The sequence below is a fragment of the Hibiscus syriacus genome, unplaced genomic scaffold (assembly GCF_006381635.1).
Source record: "Hibiscus syriacus cultivar Baekdansim isolate YM2019G1 unplaced genomic scaffold, ASM638163v2 tig00110678_pilon, whole genome shotgun sequence".
Taxonomy (NCBI): domain Eukaryota; kingdom Viridiplantae; phylum Streptophyta; class Magnoliopsida; order Malvales; family Malvaceae; genus Hibiscus; species Hibiscus syriacus.
The window spans coordinates 2687133-2703127 of NW_024062822.1; the positions used below are offsets into that span (position 1 = coordinate 2687133).

General features: G+C 34.4%; 1 protein-coding gene across 1 annotated transcript; it reads left to right on the forward strand.

Annotated features, from left to right (window-relative positions):
* The first annotated feature begins 15218 nt into the window (after nucleotides 1-15218).
* On the forward strand, nucleotides 15219-15969 carry LOC120138144 (protein MIZU-KUSSEI 1-like). Its single transcript, XM_039153727.1, has one exon. It carries the CDS (start codon nucleotides 15241-15243, stop codon nucleotides 15943-15945), a length of 705 nt encoding a protein of 234 aa, XP_039009658.1. The 5' UTR covers nucleotides 15219-15240; the 3' UTR covers nucleotides 15946-15969.
* Nucleotides 15970-15995: the final 26 nt, after the last annotated feature.

Genomic DNA, 15995 nt, shown 5'->3' on the forward strand with positions numbered 1-15995 from the left:
CGATGTCTTTATTTTAAAAGAGTGCATTGATGCATTACCAATGCATTGGTGCACATTCAAACAATTTCTAGGTTTTAACCTTGATGCATCGATGCACTATGAATGTGCATCGATGCACTCTGCCTAGAACCTCTTTTTGAACCCGAAAATCCATTCATTTTGGATTAAATCCTTCATGTTTAATCCCCTCTTTCACTCTTAACTCTAGTACACATCCTTAAACCAATTTATACTCATTTATTTCATCTTAAACCTCAAAGTCTTATCCTTCATATGTAATTCCATAATTACATCAATTTTGCAACATGTTTCAAATCCAATTCTATTACTTCATATCTCTTAATTAGATTGATAACAAGTCAAATCCAACTTTCAATTCTTGTTATGAACTCTATTTCAATATTTCATTCAAGAACCTCTAATCTTTAATCTTCTCTATCTCCTTTATCTTTTGATCTTAAGATAACTTAAGCTTTCCTTAAGCTTAGTTATCATCTAATGATCAAAACCCAATCTTAAACTTAACAAATAATTAACTAGGTAGAAGACTCACCTTTGAGTTTGGAGATACGGGAGGAGAGGAATGAGAATGAGAAGTTCTGGTGAAATATCTCCCTATATGCTTATCTCTTAATAAAGAGATAAGATAATTATCTTTTAGATAAAAAGACCATTTTGCCCTTTAATTCCTTTAATAATTACTAAAACTTTTAGGATTTATCTCCAGATAAATCATTAAACTAATCCATTCTTCTATTTTAACCACTAAATTATGAAACTTTACCATTTAGTCACTAACCCATAGTTTGGGATGTTACAACTCTCCCTCCCTTAAGAAAATTCGTCCTCGAATTTTCATTGCACAAGAAGATAAGATACTGCCTACACATCCACTATTCCTTTGCCCATATTACCTCTTCAATAATTCTTTCGTGCTATCACAACTTCACTTCATTACTTTAATCATTCCTTTACCTTTTTAAATCAGCATACGATTTCTGTCTATCAGTTACAACTTTCAGATTATTCTGAATTACTTGAACTTTCTCTTCCGTATTCTTAATCAACTCAGGACCTATAACTTCTCGATCCTTAAGTTCATACCAGTTCAAGGGCGTACGACATCTTCTTCCGTAAAGAGCTTCATAGGGAGCCATTTTGATGCTTGACTGATAACTATTATTGTATACAAATTCAGCAAGTGGTAAATACCTTTCCCACGATCCTTTGTATTCAATAACACAAGCTCTTAGCATATCCTCCAGAATTTGAATAGTTCGCTCGGATTGACCATCGGTTTGAAGATGAAACGTTGTACTGAAGTTTAACCGAGTTCCCAATGCTCTATGTAATGACTTCCAAAACCGTGATGTGAATCTAGGATCCCGATCAGAAACTATGGAAATAGGTACACCATGCAACCGTATAATCTCTCTAATATACAATTAAACATACCTATCCATGGAGAAATCAGTTCGTACTGGAATAAAATGGGCTGACTTAGTCAATCTATCCACGATTACCCAGATTGAATCCTTTTTGTTCAGAGTTAAAGGCAAACCCGTCACAAAATCCATCGTTATGTTTTCCCATTTCCATTGAGGAATTGAAATCGGTTGTAACAATCATGACGGAACTTGATGTTCAGCTTTGACTTGTTGACAAGTCAAACACTTCGATACAAATTCCGAAATGTCTTTCTTCATTCCCGGCCACCAATATCGACTCTTAAGATCCATATACATTTTGTTCCCTCCTGGATGCATTGTCAATGGACTACAATGAGCTTCCATTAACAAATCATTCTTTAATTCATCATTATCCGGAATTACTAATCTTTCTTGATAATACAAGTTCTCATCAGACTTAATCTCATAATCCATACTCTCTCCATTCTTTATCTGTTGTATCCTCTTTAAACACTTTTCATCTTTAACTTGCAATTCTTTAATTCGATTTAGCCAAACGGGCTTGACTGTCAATTCTGCACAGATTGCACCATCTTCTCTTAACGATAATCTAGCATCAAGAGTTCGCAAAGAAGCAAACGTCTTTCGACTCAAGGCATCAGCTACTATATTTGCCTTTCCAGGATGGAAATCAATCACCACATCATAATCCTTGAGAAATTCCACTCATCTTCTTTGTCTTAAATTCAACTCTTTCTGAGTCATCAAGTATTTTAAGCTCTTATGATCCGTATACAAGTAGCACTTTTCACCATACAAGTAGTGACGCCAGATCTTTAAAGCAAACACTACTGCTGCCATCTCTAGGTCGTGTGTTGGATAATTTTTCTCGTGCGGTTTTAGTTGTCTCGAAGCATAGGCTACCACTTTGCCTTCTTGCATTAATACGCATCCCAAACCACTATGAGACGCATCACTATACACTATAAAGTTCTTTCTAGACTCGGGTTGAACTAACACTGGAGCTTCTGTAAGAATCTTCTTTAACTTTTCAAAACTCTCTTGACATTCTTGAGTCCAAACAAATTTTACTTCCTTTTTCAACAGTTTAGTCATGGGTAATGCTATAATCAAAAAGTTTTTAACAAACCTTCGATAATAACCAGCTAATCCCAGAAAACTTCTAACTTCCGATACATTCTTTGGAACTTTCCACTCCAGAATAGCTTTAATCTTTTGGGGATCCACTTGAACTCCTTCTGTAGAAATTACATGTCCAAGGAATGCCACTTCATTCAACCAGAATTCACATTTAGAGAATTTAGCATAAAACTTCATGTCTCGTAAAGTCTGTAAAACAATCTGTAAGTGTGAACTATGCTCTTCTTCTGACTTTGAATATATTAAAATATCATCAATAAACACCACAGCAAACTGATCTAAATACTGTTGGAAAATTCTGTTCATTAAATCCATAAAAGCAGCTGGTGCATTCGTAACTCCAAACGGCATCACTATAAACTCATAGTGACCATATCTTGTTCTAAACGTCGTTTTTGAAATGTCTTTTTCTTGAATCTTTAATTGATGATAACCCGAACGTAGATCAATTTTTGAGAACACTGAAGCTTCCTTTAATTGATCAAATAAATCGTCGATTCGGGGAAGTGGATACTTGTTCTTGATGGTCACTTTATTGAGTTGTTTGTAATCGATACAAAGACGCATTGATCCATCTTTCTTCTTAACAAATAGAACTGGACCTCCCCAAGGTGATACTCTTGGTTTAATAAACCATTTGTCCAATAACTCCTTTAATTGAATCTTTAATTCTTGCAATTCTTTTGGAGCCATTCTGTATGGTGCCATTGCAATGGGCGTTGTTCCTGGTATTATCTCATTCTAGAATTCTACCTCTCTGTCAGGAGGTAAACCTGGCAACTCTGCAGGAAATACATCGAGAAACTCTCTGACTATAGGAATCTCTTCAATCCCTTTCTCTTTGGTTCTAACATCCAGTACATTAGCAATAAACCCTTGACATCCCTATAGCAGTAACTTCTTTGCAGTCATCACTGAAATCACACTTGCTAATGGATTCCATCTTTCACTAAATACAATAACTTCTATTCCTTCATAACTTCTCAATGTCACTCTTTTCAATCTACAATCGACATCAGCGTAATAACGATATAACCAATACATCCCCAGTATCACTTCGAATTCGTCAAAAGGTAATTCCATCAGATTAGCAGGAAATTCAATTCCCTGAATCCGTATGAGACACCCTCGGCTCACCATATTTACCTGAGCACTGTGTCCTAGTGGATTCGTCACTATTACTTCATTACTAGTAGTTTCTAAAGGAATGTTCAATTCTCTTACTAACGTACTAGTAATATATGAATATGTAGATCCCGGATCAATCAATACAATAACACCTTTGTCAAACAATAGAAAGGTACCTGTTATAATATCTGGGTCATCACAATCCTCATTGGTCTTGAGGTTGTACACTCGAGCAGTGGAGTGTATCTCCTGTTGAGCAGATGACTCTGACTGACTTCTTCCTCTACCTCTACCTCTTCCCATCTGAGCTACAGAAACAGACCTCTCTGGCTGTACAGATTCACTGGCTGACATTGGACAATCTCGAACCAAATGTCCGGCGTCTCCATATCTAAAGCAGACTCCAGAAATCATTCGACATACCCCTAAATGATTCTTTCCACAATACGGGCAATGTCTGGCTTGACTCTGATTAGTTCTCCCAGCTCCAGATTCCACTGACTGAGTTTGTCTACCTCTCATTTGATTTGATCCTCTAGCGGAGGAAGCCACTGATTTTGATCTAACCTGGGGTCGAAAACCAGCATCTTTGCCCCTTTTTGATAGTGCGGAACTTGAAGAAACACTCGTTCTTTTGACTGTCTGAGATTTTAAATTTTCAAACCTCTCGTTCTGAGCTCTTTCCAGAGCCTTGGCACGGTTAACTACTTCTTGAAATGATGATAAATTCAAGACAATCAACATTTCCTTTAACCGAGGACGTAAACCCTCTACGAACCACTCACAAGCATCCTTTTCAGTAGGAACTAGCTCGGCAGCAAAGCGACTCAATTTATTGAATTCACACTCGTACTCATATACAGTGTGATTTCATTGCTTCAAATTCATGAACTCTTGCTTCATTTGACGAACAAATTGATCTCCAATGTACTTATGCTTGAATTCTTCTAAAAATAAAGACCAAGTTACTTGGGCGTTAGACATTCTCAATGTAACATTGGTCCACCAGATCCTTGCTTGTCCTCTCAATAATGAAATTATCCCATCCAACTTCTCAGAATCGGAACAATGAAGTCCCATAAGCATGACTTTCATGTCATTAAGCCAAAGGTCCGCAATAACAGGACCTTCATTGGCTTCTCCTTTAAACTCTGGAGCTCCCAATCCCTTCAACTCTTTCGCAACATTTATTTTTGGAGTTGAAGTAACAGGAGGTTGGAAACGTGTCAATACTGCGTCTAACGTTCTAAAGAATATATCTTGATCATTTACAGGCACTCCAGAGGGTGTCTGTTCTTCACTCTGCCTGGCCAGGGCAGGTGAATTACTATTTTCAGCGGGTCTATTATCTCCCACTTCATTTCTAGATCTACATTGTCCGGACATCTATAAAAATACAACCATATAGTTCTATTAGCAAAATAACATACTTACAATTCTATCAGATCAGAAGTTTTCACTATTTTGTTGGCATGTATACATTATAAGACACTCTAGAATTCGGTTTATGCCGAGAATCGACTAAAACGTAGCTCTGATACCATTAAATGTAACACCCTTAACTCATATCTGACTCGAATACAAGTCTGCGGTGTCACATTGACTTTTCAAAACCTTGACTCTTATAGAAAATCCCGGGAATTTTTAAAACTTTCATTAAAACGAAATACTTTAATTTACATAAGACCATAAAATACAAAATCGATCAGAGTATTCGTAATTAACACTTATTACATGCCAACACTCTATACATAACCAAGTACATACTTTGTCAATTACTTCTGATCTGATCTCTTAGTAGTATTGTTGTCCGTGTTACTTCTATTTCCACTTTTCCTGATTCTTGGTACCTACGTGTAAATCACTTACACGCTAAGTCATAGACTTAGTGAGGTAATAAATGAATATGCAACAATAAACTTATGAATGTTCATACTTACAATTGGATCATGACATTTCAATATGCATGTATCTATTGCATGATAACATATAATGCACATACGAAACTTACCTTCTTGTATCACTTTCACTGTAAATCGGTATTTCAATTGCATAGCCCATGTATATTATTGAGATTAGAGGTACGTGAGTGCATTGAGGTTGTGCACTAATGCTGTCATCACAGCTCGTATCTATTCCCTCATGGGGCACCGAACTTTAGTTCAGTATTCGTCCCGTAGGACTCCTACATCCCGAAAGACTACGTCCTGAAGGACTTCTCCTTAAGAACCACATACATAATATAATGGCTCCAATCAGTGTACCGAAGTACCACATATAGGTTCCACATAATTATATATATATCCCGAAGGACCACGTAGAACCCTCGACTCTTGGCATGCCAATTACACCTATAGTTCTCATATCGTATACTATGGGCATTATTCTTATTTTTCATATGTTCATGTACTTATGTCATTTCTCTTGTGATCATGTAGCTCATGTTACTTCATATCATGTTCTCATATCACATGTCATATCACATATCATATCACATGAACATATATATGTCTTATGCATGTATCACAACAATTATCATGTATACATGTTCACAACTATTATATTATAAAAATCAACATAGGGATTAGACTTATCACAAGTCTTATTCCATTATAATATACATATAGTATGCACTTACCTTAGCTTTGCTTTGATTCGATTCTAATCCTTTGATCGTTCCGGAATAAGCTTACTTTTAGTATCTACACAATCACACATGGATCTATATCAGTATTATAACTAATATACTCTAATAGTTCACTCTTTAGACTAAGAGAAAAGTCAATTTCATCTTTTAATGAAGGTATGCATCGATGCACTACTGATGCATCGGTGCATAAAAGGTATTCGATGTAGTATTATTGCTGGGATGCATTGATGCACTCCTTATGCATCGATGCACCGATTGCATTCGATGTTTCACTATTAATGGGATGCATCGATGCACTACTTATACATCGATGCACGAATTACATTCGATGTCTTTATTTTAAAAGAGTGCATCGATGCATTACCAATGCATCGGTGCACATTCAAATAATTTCTGGGTTTTAAACTTGATGCATCGATGCACTATGAATGTGCATCGATGCACTCTGCCCAGAATCTCTTTTTGAACCCGAAAATCCATTCATTTTGGATTAAATCCTTCATTTTTAATCCCCTCTTTCACTCTTAACTCTAGTACACATCCTTAAACCAATTTATACTCATTTATTTTCATCTTAAACCTCAAAGTCCTATCCTTCATATGTAATTCCATAATTACATCAATTTTGCAACATGTTTCAAATCCAATTCTATTACTTCATATCTCTTACTTAGATTGATAACAAGTCAAATCCAACTTTCAATTCTTGTTATGAACTCTATTCCAATATTTCATTCAAGAACCTCTAATCTTTAATCTTCTATATCTCCTTTATCTTTTGATCTTAATATAACTTAAGCTTTCCTTAAGCTTAGTTATCATCTAATGATCAAAACCCAATCTTAAAATTAACAAATAATTAACTAAGTAGAAGACTCACCTTTGAGTTTGGAGATACGGGAGGAGAGGAAGGAGAATGAGAAGTTCTGGAGAAATATCTCCCTATATGCTTATCTCTTAATAAAGAGATAAGATAATTATCTTTTAGATAAAAAGACCATTTTGCCCTTTAATTCCTTTAATAATTACTAAAACTTTTAGGATTTATCTCCAGATAAATCATTAAACTAATCCATTCTTCTATTTTAACCACTAAATTCTGAAACTTTACCATTTAGTCACTAACCCATAGTTTGGGATGTTACACCAACCTTATTAAAAGAAGTTTTAAGATCATCAATCTTCTTTTGATGATCATCATAAACTTTTGAAAGTAAGTTATGCATATCAATATTTTTCTTTTCAAAATCATAAATTTTGATTTACAATTCTTTGATCTTACTTTCAAGCTCATTATTGGTCTTGGATATAAGACTATTTTCATTTTTCAAATATCATTTTTGTATTTTGAAAATAGAGTCTTATAATCCGAAGCCAACCCATTATAATCCTCTAATAACTCATCATAAGATAATTCATCCAAATCGAATGAGTTAGAGGTTACCTTAGAATCTTCCCCGATAGCCATCAAGCACAAGTTTGCAACTTCTTGTTCCTCTTCATCAGAACCTTCTTCATCGCTCCATGTAGCTACATGAGCCTTGTGCTTCTTTTTGATTGACCTTTTTTCTTCAATTATGGGCAATCATATTTGACATGCCCCGACTTTTTGCATTCATAGCAAATGATCGGGTCTTTCTCCTTCGATTCAGTTTTGAAGCCTTCATGACGTTTGAATTTTCTTCCTCGGTTGGGCATCATCAACTTTCTGAATCGTTTGGCAAATAATGCCATTTCCTCGTCATCATCATCGTCATTTGAATCACTCTCATCTTTTGTGGATTTGAGAGCAACTCCAATGTTTTTCTTCTTCTCCTTCTCTATTGGTGTCTCGTCAATCTTATCGAGGTCCACTTCATCTTCAAGCATCATTTCATTAGTGAGAAGGGAACCAGTTAGTTCTTCAAGAGTTAAGGACATTAGGTCCTTCGACTCTATGATTGTCGTCTTCTTTGATTGCCATGATTTTGGAAAGAAGTATACTAACTTCCTCACAAGCTTTTCATTTGAAATGATCTCTCCATATGATTTGAGACCATTGACAATCGTTGAAAATCTATCCGTCATAGCTTTGATATCTTCATTTGGTTTCATCCTGAAATTTTCATAGTTATGCGTTAGAATACTAATTTTAGATTTCTTTACTTCATCAGTACCTTCATGAGTGACTTGAAGTTTGTCCCTTATTTCTTTGGCTGTTGTACAAGATGAAACTCTTTCGTATTCATCTGGTCCAAGAGCACAAAATATGATATGAATGGCTTTGGAGTTGAGCTGGAACATTCTTGTCTCTCCTTCACTCCACAATCTTGGATGAGTGAGAGGCTTGATGCATCATTATTCTACTGTATTCCATGCTCCCATGTCACTTGCTTGAATGAAGTACATCATCCTATTTTTTCAATAGGCATAGTTAGCCCTATTGAAGAAATGAAGCTTGTTGACGGGCATCGAATTGAGACCGGAGTTGAAGTTTGAAGTAGAGACCATTGATGACTTTGATTATCGATGTAACTCTTCCCGAATCGACTCAAGAGGCGATTAAACCTTCAAATGAGTTAGGCTCTGATACCAATTGTTGAGTTAATCGATTGACGGAATCGACCAAGAGGGGGGTGAATTGGCAATTAAAATTTTGTGGAAGCTTTTGCAGAAAATTGAAAGTAATTGCACAGCGATTTAGAGTGGTCGACTTTCTCAATCAAAGTCTACGTCCACTACCTTAGCTATCCACACTAAGGATTTTCCAACAAATTCACTAATTTGTTCTTTCTTTTGAGGCCAAAGAGATAACCTTACAACACCCTCAAGAATATACCCCAATTCTTGAGAACACTCTTTCCCATAGAGAAGATTACAAATTTGCAAACTTACAAGGAAATCCTCACAAGGTAGATTGTTTGCACAATTCTATAACAAAGAAAAGAGCACTCAAGAATGAATACAATTGAGTAAAAATAGTGTTCTTGAAAGCAAAATGAATATTGAATGAAAAATAGGCTTGAAATGCACAAACTTGAGGTTTGATGCTTTCTCTTTGATTCTCTCTTGATTCTAGTTGCTTGTTGTTTCTTGTTCTTGATCAATGGCTTCTAAGCTTGTTTAAATAGACCTTGAATCACTTCTGAATATTAGGGATGATTAGTGGAGTTAATAGAGCCATTTAAGTGTGAAAAAAATTAATTAAAGTAGTTGGGAGCGTCAGTGCATCGATGCATACCCATAGAACATCGGTGCATCAGTGTAAAATTCAAATATTTTGACCGTTAGACCCTTAGTGCATCGGTGCACTAAGAGTGCATCGATGCATCAAGTGCATTCGATGTTTCAAAATAGCCAAAGTACATCGATGCATGGCTGGTGCATCGATGCATCAAATGCATTCGATGTTTTAATAAAATCCTCAGTGCATCAGTGCATGGTAAGTGCATCGATGCATGAAATGCATTCAATGTTCAATTTAATTCATGGTGCATCGATGCATGGATTGGTGCATCGGTGCATCACTCTGAAAAATTGATTTTAGGCTTGATTTTGGTTCAAAATACTTTGTGAAAATTGTTTCAAAAATATAATAAGTATAAAACACAATTTTACATATTTAGTAAGGTTTGAAATTAATCTTAAAAGACTTGGAGTAATAATTTGATATTCGATTAATTGAATCGAATATACTTAGAAAATCATTTGTAAAATCTTAAAATTCATTTAAACTAATTTATTATATCAAAACACAAAAATGTTTTCAACAATGTATCTATTCTCTAAAGATATCGTTCCGACCCATCATATGTCCTATTTTTAAAAACAAGTTGAGTTGAGCCTTAACATGTCTTATGAGGTGGAATCGATCAGAATTTTTTCCAAGTAAGTGAAAGATCTTAGAAATAAAAAGATCCATTTGGTAAAAGTATTTTAGAAGAATCACGAGGTTGAGGAAACTACTTGGGAAACAGATGAAGATATGAAGCTCCAGTATTCGCACCTTTTCTATCCAGATAAATTTTGAGGACGAAATTTCTTTTTAAGAGGGAAGAGTTGTAAAGCCCCGAATCATTGGTTAGTAGTTCAGGTCAACTCGAAGCCTAACGTTAAGCCCAATTGGACCTTATAAAATATTTGGAACCAGTTTAGTGTTATTTGGCTTGAGTTGGGCCTAAGAATTAGTTGGTAAGAGATGAATGCCATATGAATTAGAAAATAAAGGGACTAAAAGTGCAATTTACCTAATTCTTAATTCAAAAGCTAAAAAACTTCCCTATTTTATAAGATATACATTAACAACTCCCCATTTCCCACCAAACACTTATCTTCTTTTTCAATCTTTTCTCTTTTTTTCTCCCATCTTCAAGTTGAAGGATTTAGGACTTCAAGTTTAGTTTGGGTCAAGCAAAGGTAAGATTATTAACTCTCACCCTTCAAGCTTTATTTTAAGCTCCATTTCACTAATTTTTATCCATAGAGAAAAAATGGATTTTGAGAGGTTTGTGAGAATCTATGGATTCTAGCTATGTTTTGGATATTAAGGAAATCTCTAGATGGATTAGTAATCCATTTTCTTTCACTTTTTAGTGAAGAAAGTGAGAGAGAGTTCCAAATCAAAAGGCAAAGAAAAATTGAGCATTGGTTGAGTTGAGGAGAGTTCTACCCACCAAATAAGAAAGGTAACACCTTTACAACTCTTCTATATTCTTAGTGAGTCATTAGAAGTTCAAAATAATTTAAATGGTTGATTGAGCATGATAAGCATTTTCATGGTGAAATTCTTGTTTTAGAGTTATAAATGTGTTTAAAGCCTCTAGTATGACCCTTGTTGATGAAATAAAACTTTAAGCATGTTTGGGGACCTCACTAAGGTCTTTGGGATTGAAATATAGCATTTTAGTATGTGTTTTATGATTTCTGTTGGCAAAGATCATTACTATTAGGATAGTATCGATACTTGTTCTTCGTTTTGGGCAAATTCATGAGTTTCTAGGCAAGAGTATCGATACTCTTTCAAGAGTATTGAAAATTTGGGTCATAATTTCAAAACTCCCATAAAGTTTCGAAACTGGGTAGAACAAAATATTTAAAAGTATCGATACTTATATAAAGTATCGAAACTTTTGCAAGATTATCGATACTCTTGGGCTAGTATCGATACTTTCAGTCTATTTTGGGGAAAAATGTCAGTTTTTAAGGGAATTAGACTGGAGGTACCCCAACACTTCATTATATCATCAAATAAGACTGCAAGTGAGAATATTAATGATATTAATATTACACTTAGAAACAAGATCAATTAGGAAGACATAAAAATAGCCTTGAATGATGCTCGGACGACCAGGACACCCGAGTTCCCTTAGAAATGCTAGCATTATCGAAAGTATAGATTTAGTCTGGATATATCCTTAGGTAGTGCACGAGGCACTTAAAGCTAACTAGCTTGGGCGCAAGGTCTGACACTCAATGAGTGAGCCAGTCGAGGGGGTTGACCGATGCAGAGATTCCGAGCAACCAGTCTCGATAGACTAGAGGGGTGTGTGAGCTCCGAGATACAAAACCCTCAGCCACACCATGATATCTACTATAGAGTAGAGAGTGCAATATACGAGTATACTCACTATTTCAGTTTATTAGTTAGCTTGAGCATGTCATGAACACTTTTAGTATGGCTTAGTTGTTAGTGTGGCATTGGGTTAGTTAACTCATCGTTTGTAATTTGTTTCCTTATGTAGGTTAGTCGAGGAGCAGTCCGAGGACTTTTTGACACTAGTGATCCATACCCAGATAGTGCAAAGTACATCTTGAGTTCATCTTTAGAGGGAATGTATAATTGTAAACCCCTAATTGTATATTTTTGTATGAGTCATAACTCATTTTAAACTATGGTTTATATGATTTAAATATTATTTTGGGAGCTCTTAATGTAAACTATTTATTTAAATTATAGTTGATTTATTTTAGCATGAGTGGTTACAAATCGTCATTTTTAAAAAGGGAAAATTTTGGTTAGCCACTTCGGTGGTTCTGTGTGACATTCTGATCGGTCGACTATGTATCGTACTGGTTTAGGGTGTTACAATATTCTTGGTTGAAACCTCTACTGGGGTAGACGTGTTTGAATTCTGATGGAGGAACAAACCTTGACATTAGAGTTGGGGTATCCGGTGGAGTACCCTGTGATGAAGATGGTACATCGTTCTGCGGGTTTAGCAAATTTGTTGGCCAAAGCTCGGCATTTCAAGCCGAACTCTTGGGTATCTATGAAGGTATTCGACTGGCCTAGGGTCGTGGTATTGCACGTTTGGAAATTCAAACTGATTGTATGCAGGCTGTCACAATCCTTGAGGATGAAATGGCGAGAAACAACCCCAACTCTCTTGTTCGATCCATCACGGCCCTTCGTAGACGCGACTGGGAGACGAAATTGCGCTGGATTCCTCGTATAGCAAATGATGTGGCTGACAGACTAGCTAAAATGGCACCTTTGAACTCTTCTCAATTGTTCATTCATCAGTTTCCCCCGGCTGCTTAGGTTCCTTTCTTGCGTAATGACGTAAGGGAGGTCATTTCTCCTGCAACAATGTAAACCCAAGCCTGGTTTTGGCATCTTTCATTTTAAAAAAAAAGAGAGAATAGAAGTACAAAAATAGGTATTAAATAAGAATAATAGAGAAAATTTTCAATTATAAATATTCTAGTTGTTATAAACTTTTTTATATTCCTTGTCACTAAAATATGTATCAAATAAGAATGATGGAGACTTTTTTTAATACAAATATATAATTTTTTTTATAATTTTAGTCACTAAAATTCATAATTGATGATTTAAGGGTATTTTTTTATTTTTCCTTTTATTTTCATTTTGGTTTAACATTTATAAATTCTAATAATCTTGTTGTCACATAAGTAAAGATGTTTCCTACTAAAAACAATGTCCAGAAAAAACATATTTATATAACATATTTTATTTTATGTGATATAAAAAAATACTAATTCAAAAATAGACTGATATAACTATTATTTTAAATATTAATTATTGGGTAATATTTTAAAACAAAACTTATTTATAAAAGAAGAAGCCTAAATAAGAGATACATTACCAACAACCAGTTGGTCTAGTGGAATGAGATATTATATCCCTTAAATAAGGTTAGGGGTTTGAATTCTAGCGATTATGAATGGAGTAAACTGAGTTGGAAGGACTGTCATTGTCTCTGCAGTACCCGATTCTGATTAATCAATTAATAGATAGAATACCGATGGTTATAAAAAAACACGCTGTGGTTGACTAATAACTAATCAACTTATAATTATAGTGAATCAAATGTAAATAATAAAAGGGTAACCTATACAGTTGACCACTTAAATATTTTGCCCTTTTACTTTTACCATCAATATTTTAATTTTGTTATATAGACTATTTAACTATTTAATTATTTCAATCAAGCCACTAACTGTTAAATGATGACATGGTAGTTAACAAAATTGGCATAATTATATATTTAGTCATCAATATTTATATATTATATTAATTTGATCCTAAATTAAATTAAATTTAATAAATTAATTATGTAATCATAATCTGACATAGTATCAATAAATGATCATTACGCGTATCAATATATGATCATGACACGTATCATTAGTGACATATGTAAATACATAATTGAAAGATTTTATATATTAATTTTAATTAATTTAATTAAATAATTTTCTATCCAATCAGGAGGTGGCATATGTCACCACCCGATTGGATAATAAATAAAGGATAAGAAATTACTCTCAAGGGGAATCAAACTCACGCCCAAAAGGGGAGATGTTGAGCGCTAGAACCACTACACGAAAGGTTTCAATTGATCTGGAATTACAATAAATTGTATTCATCCTTTGAAAGGTTTTTAATGGTAAAAGAAAGTAAAACTAAAAAGAAATTATAATTAAAATCTAGACAAACTGAAACGTAAAAAAGCGCATAAATAATTTAAAAAATATAATATTTTTATTACATTTTAAATTATAATCAATGAAATTTAAGATTTTTATATTTTATATCTTAGATTTAATATTTTTATATTTTTTTATAATTTCATTTTAATTATATATACACTAATTCTAAAATTATTAAATATAATTAAAATATTTTAATTAGTTATGTACTCTTTTACAATTTAATTTGTCTAGATTTTAATTTTAATTTTAATTATAATTTCATTTTAGTTTTAATTTCTTTTACCATTAGCAACCTTTCAAAGGATAAATGCAATTTGTTGTAATTCTAGATCAATTGGCACCTTTGGTGCAGTAGTTCTGGCGCTTAACATCTCCCCTTTCGGTCTTGAGTTTGATACCCCTTGAGAGTAGTTTTTTATCATTTATTTTCTGTCCAATCGGCTGGTAAGTGTCACCTCGTAATTAGATAAAAAAATATTTAATTAAAATTAATATATAAAATCTTTCTATTAATATGTGTCATTAATGATATGTGTCATGATTATATATTGACACGTGTCAGATTATGATTATATGATTAATTTATTAAATTAAATTAAATTTATGATCGAGTTAATAGAGTATATAATTATTAAGGACTAAATATATAATTATGTCAATTTCTTTAATTATCACGTTATCATTTTCATCAACGATTAACAAATAGTTATTTGATTGAAACAATTAAATAATTAAATAGTTGATTAACAAAATTAAAATTTCAATAACAAAAATAAAACGACTAAATAGTTAAGTGATCATATAATTTACCCATAATAAAAATACTAGTGATCATATAATTTACCCATAATAAAAATACTACTCCTCTCCTGTATATAATGGTATAAGCTTAAACCAAATCAGCAAGAACCCCAAGCCAGCCTGAGTATTTGACATAAGGGCAAATATATAACCATGTCCTGCCCAACGATTCTTGCCACCGCCACCCATATAACAAACGGTGTTACATCCGTCGACTGCCAGAAACAAGTACGTTCATGGCGCCTTCTACGTTCCCTTACGGAACTCCTTATTCCGACCTGCAACCGCGCCTTCGTCGAACCTGAAGAAATCAAACACAAAAGCTTTCAAACCTCTTATCCGAAGCCCGTTTACAATACTTTTTCTAGCGTAATTACAGGTACCATCTTCGGTTACCGCAGGGGAAGACTCAGCTTCTGTATCCAAGCAAATTCCAAGTCCACCAACCCAATTCTCCTTCTAGAGTTTACCGTCCCTACACTTGTTTTGGCTCAAGAAATGCAGGGCGGTATCCTCCGAATTGCGATGGACTGCACCGGTTTGGCGAGCTGTTCGAGTTCAGATTCGGTTTTGTCGATGCCATTGTGGACCATGTATTGTAATGGAAGGAAAGTCGGGTATGCAGTTAAACGCAGGCCATCAAAAGCTGATGTGGATGCTTTAAGGCTAATGAGTTCTGTCGTTGTTGGTGCCGGAAGAATGAACGGAAAACAGCTCGATAATGACGATGAACTTATGTACTTGAGGGCTAACTTTGAGAGAGTTCGCGGTTCATCTGATACAGAATCGTTCCATTTGATTGATCCCGATGACAACATGGGGCATGAGCTTAGTATTTTCTTTTTCCGATCGCGGTGAAAACTGAAACCTTGGTGTCGATTAGTTTTTGATTTGAAGTAATCAACTGT

What these genes read in the sequence shown, in the direction of transcription:
- LOC120138144 (XM_039153727.1), top strand. Translation starts at nt 15,241, where the DNA reads ATGTCCTGCCCAACGATTCTTGCCACCGCCACCCATATAACAAACGGT.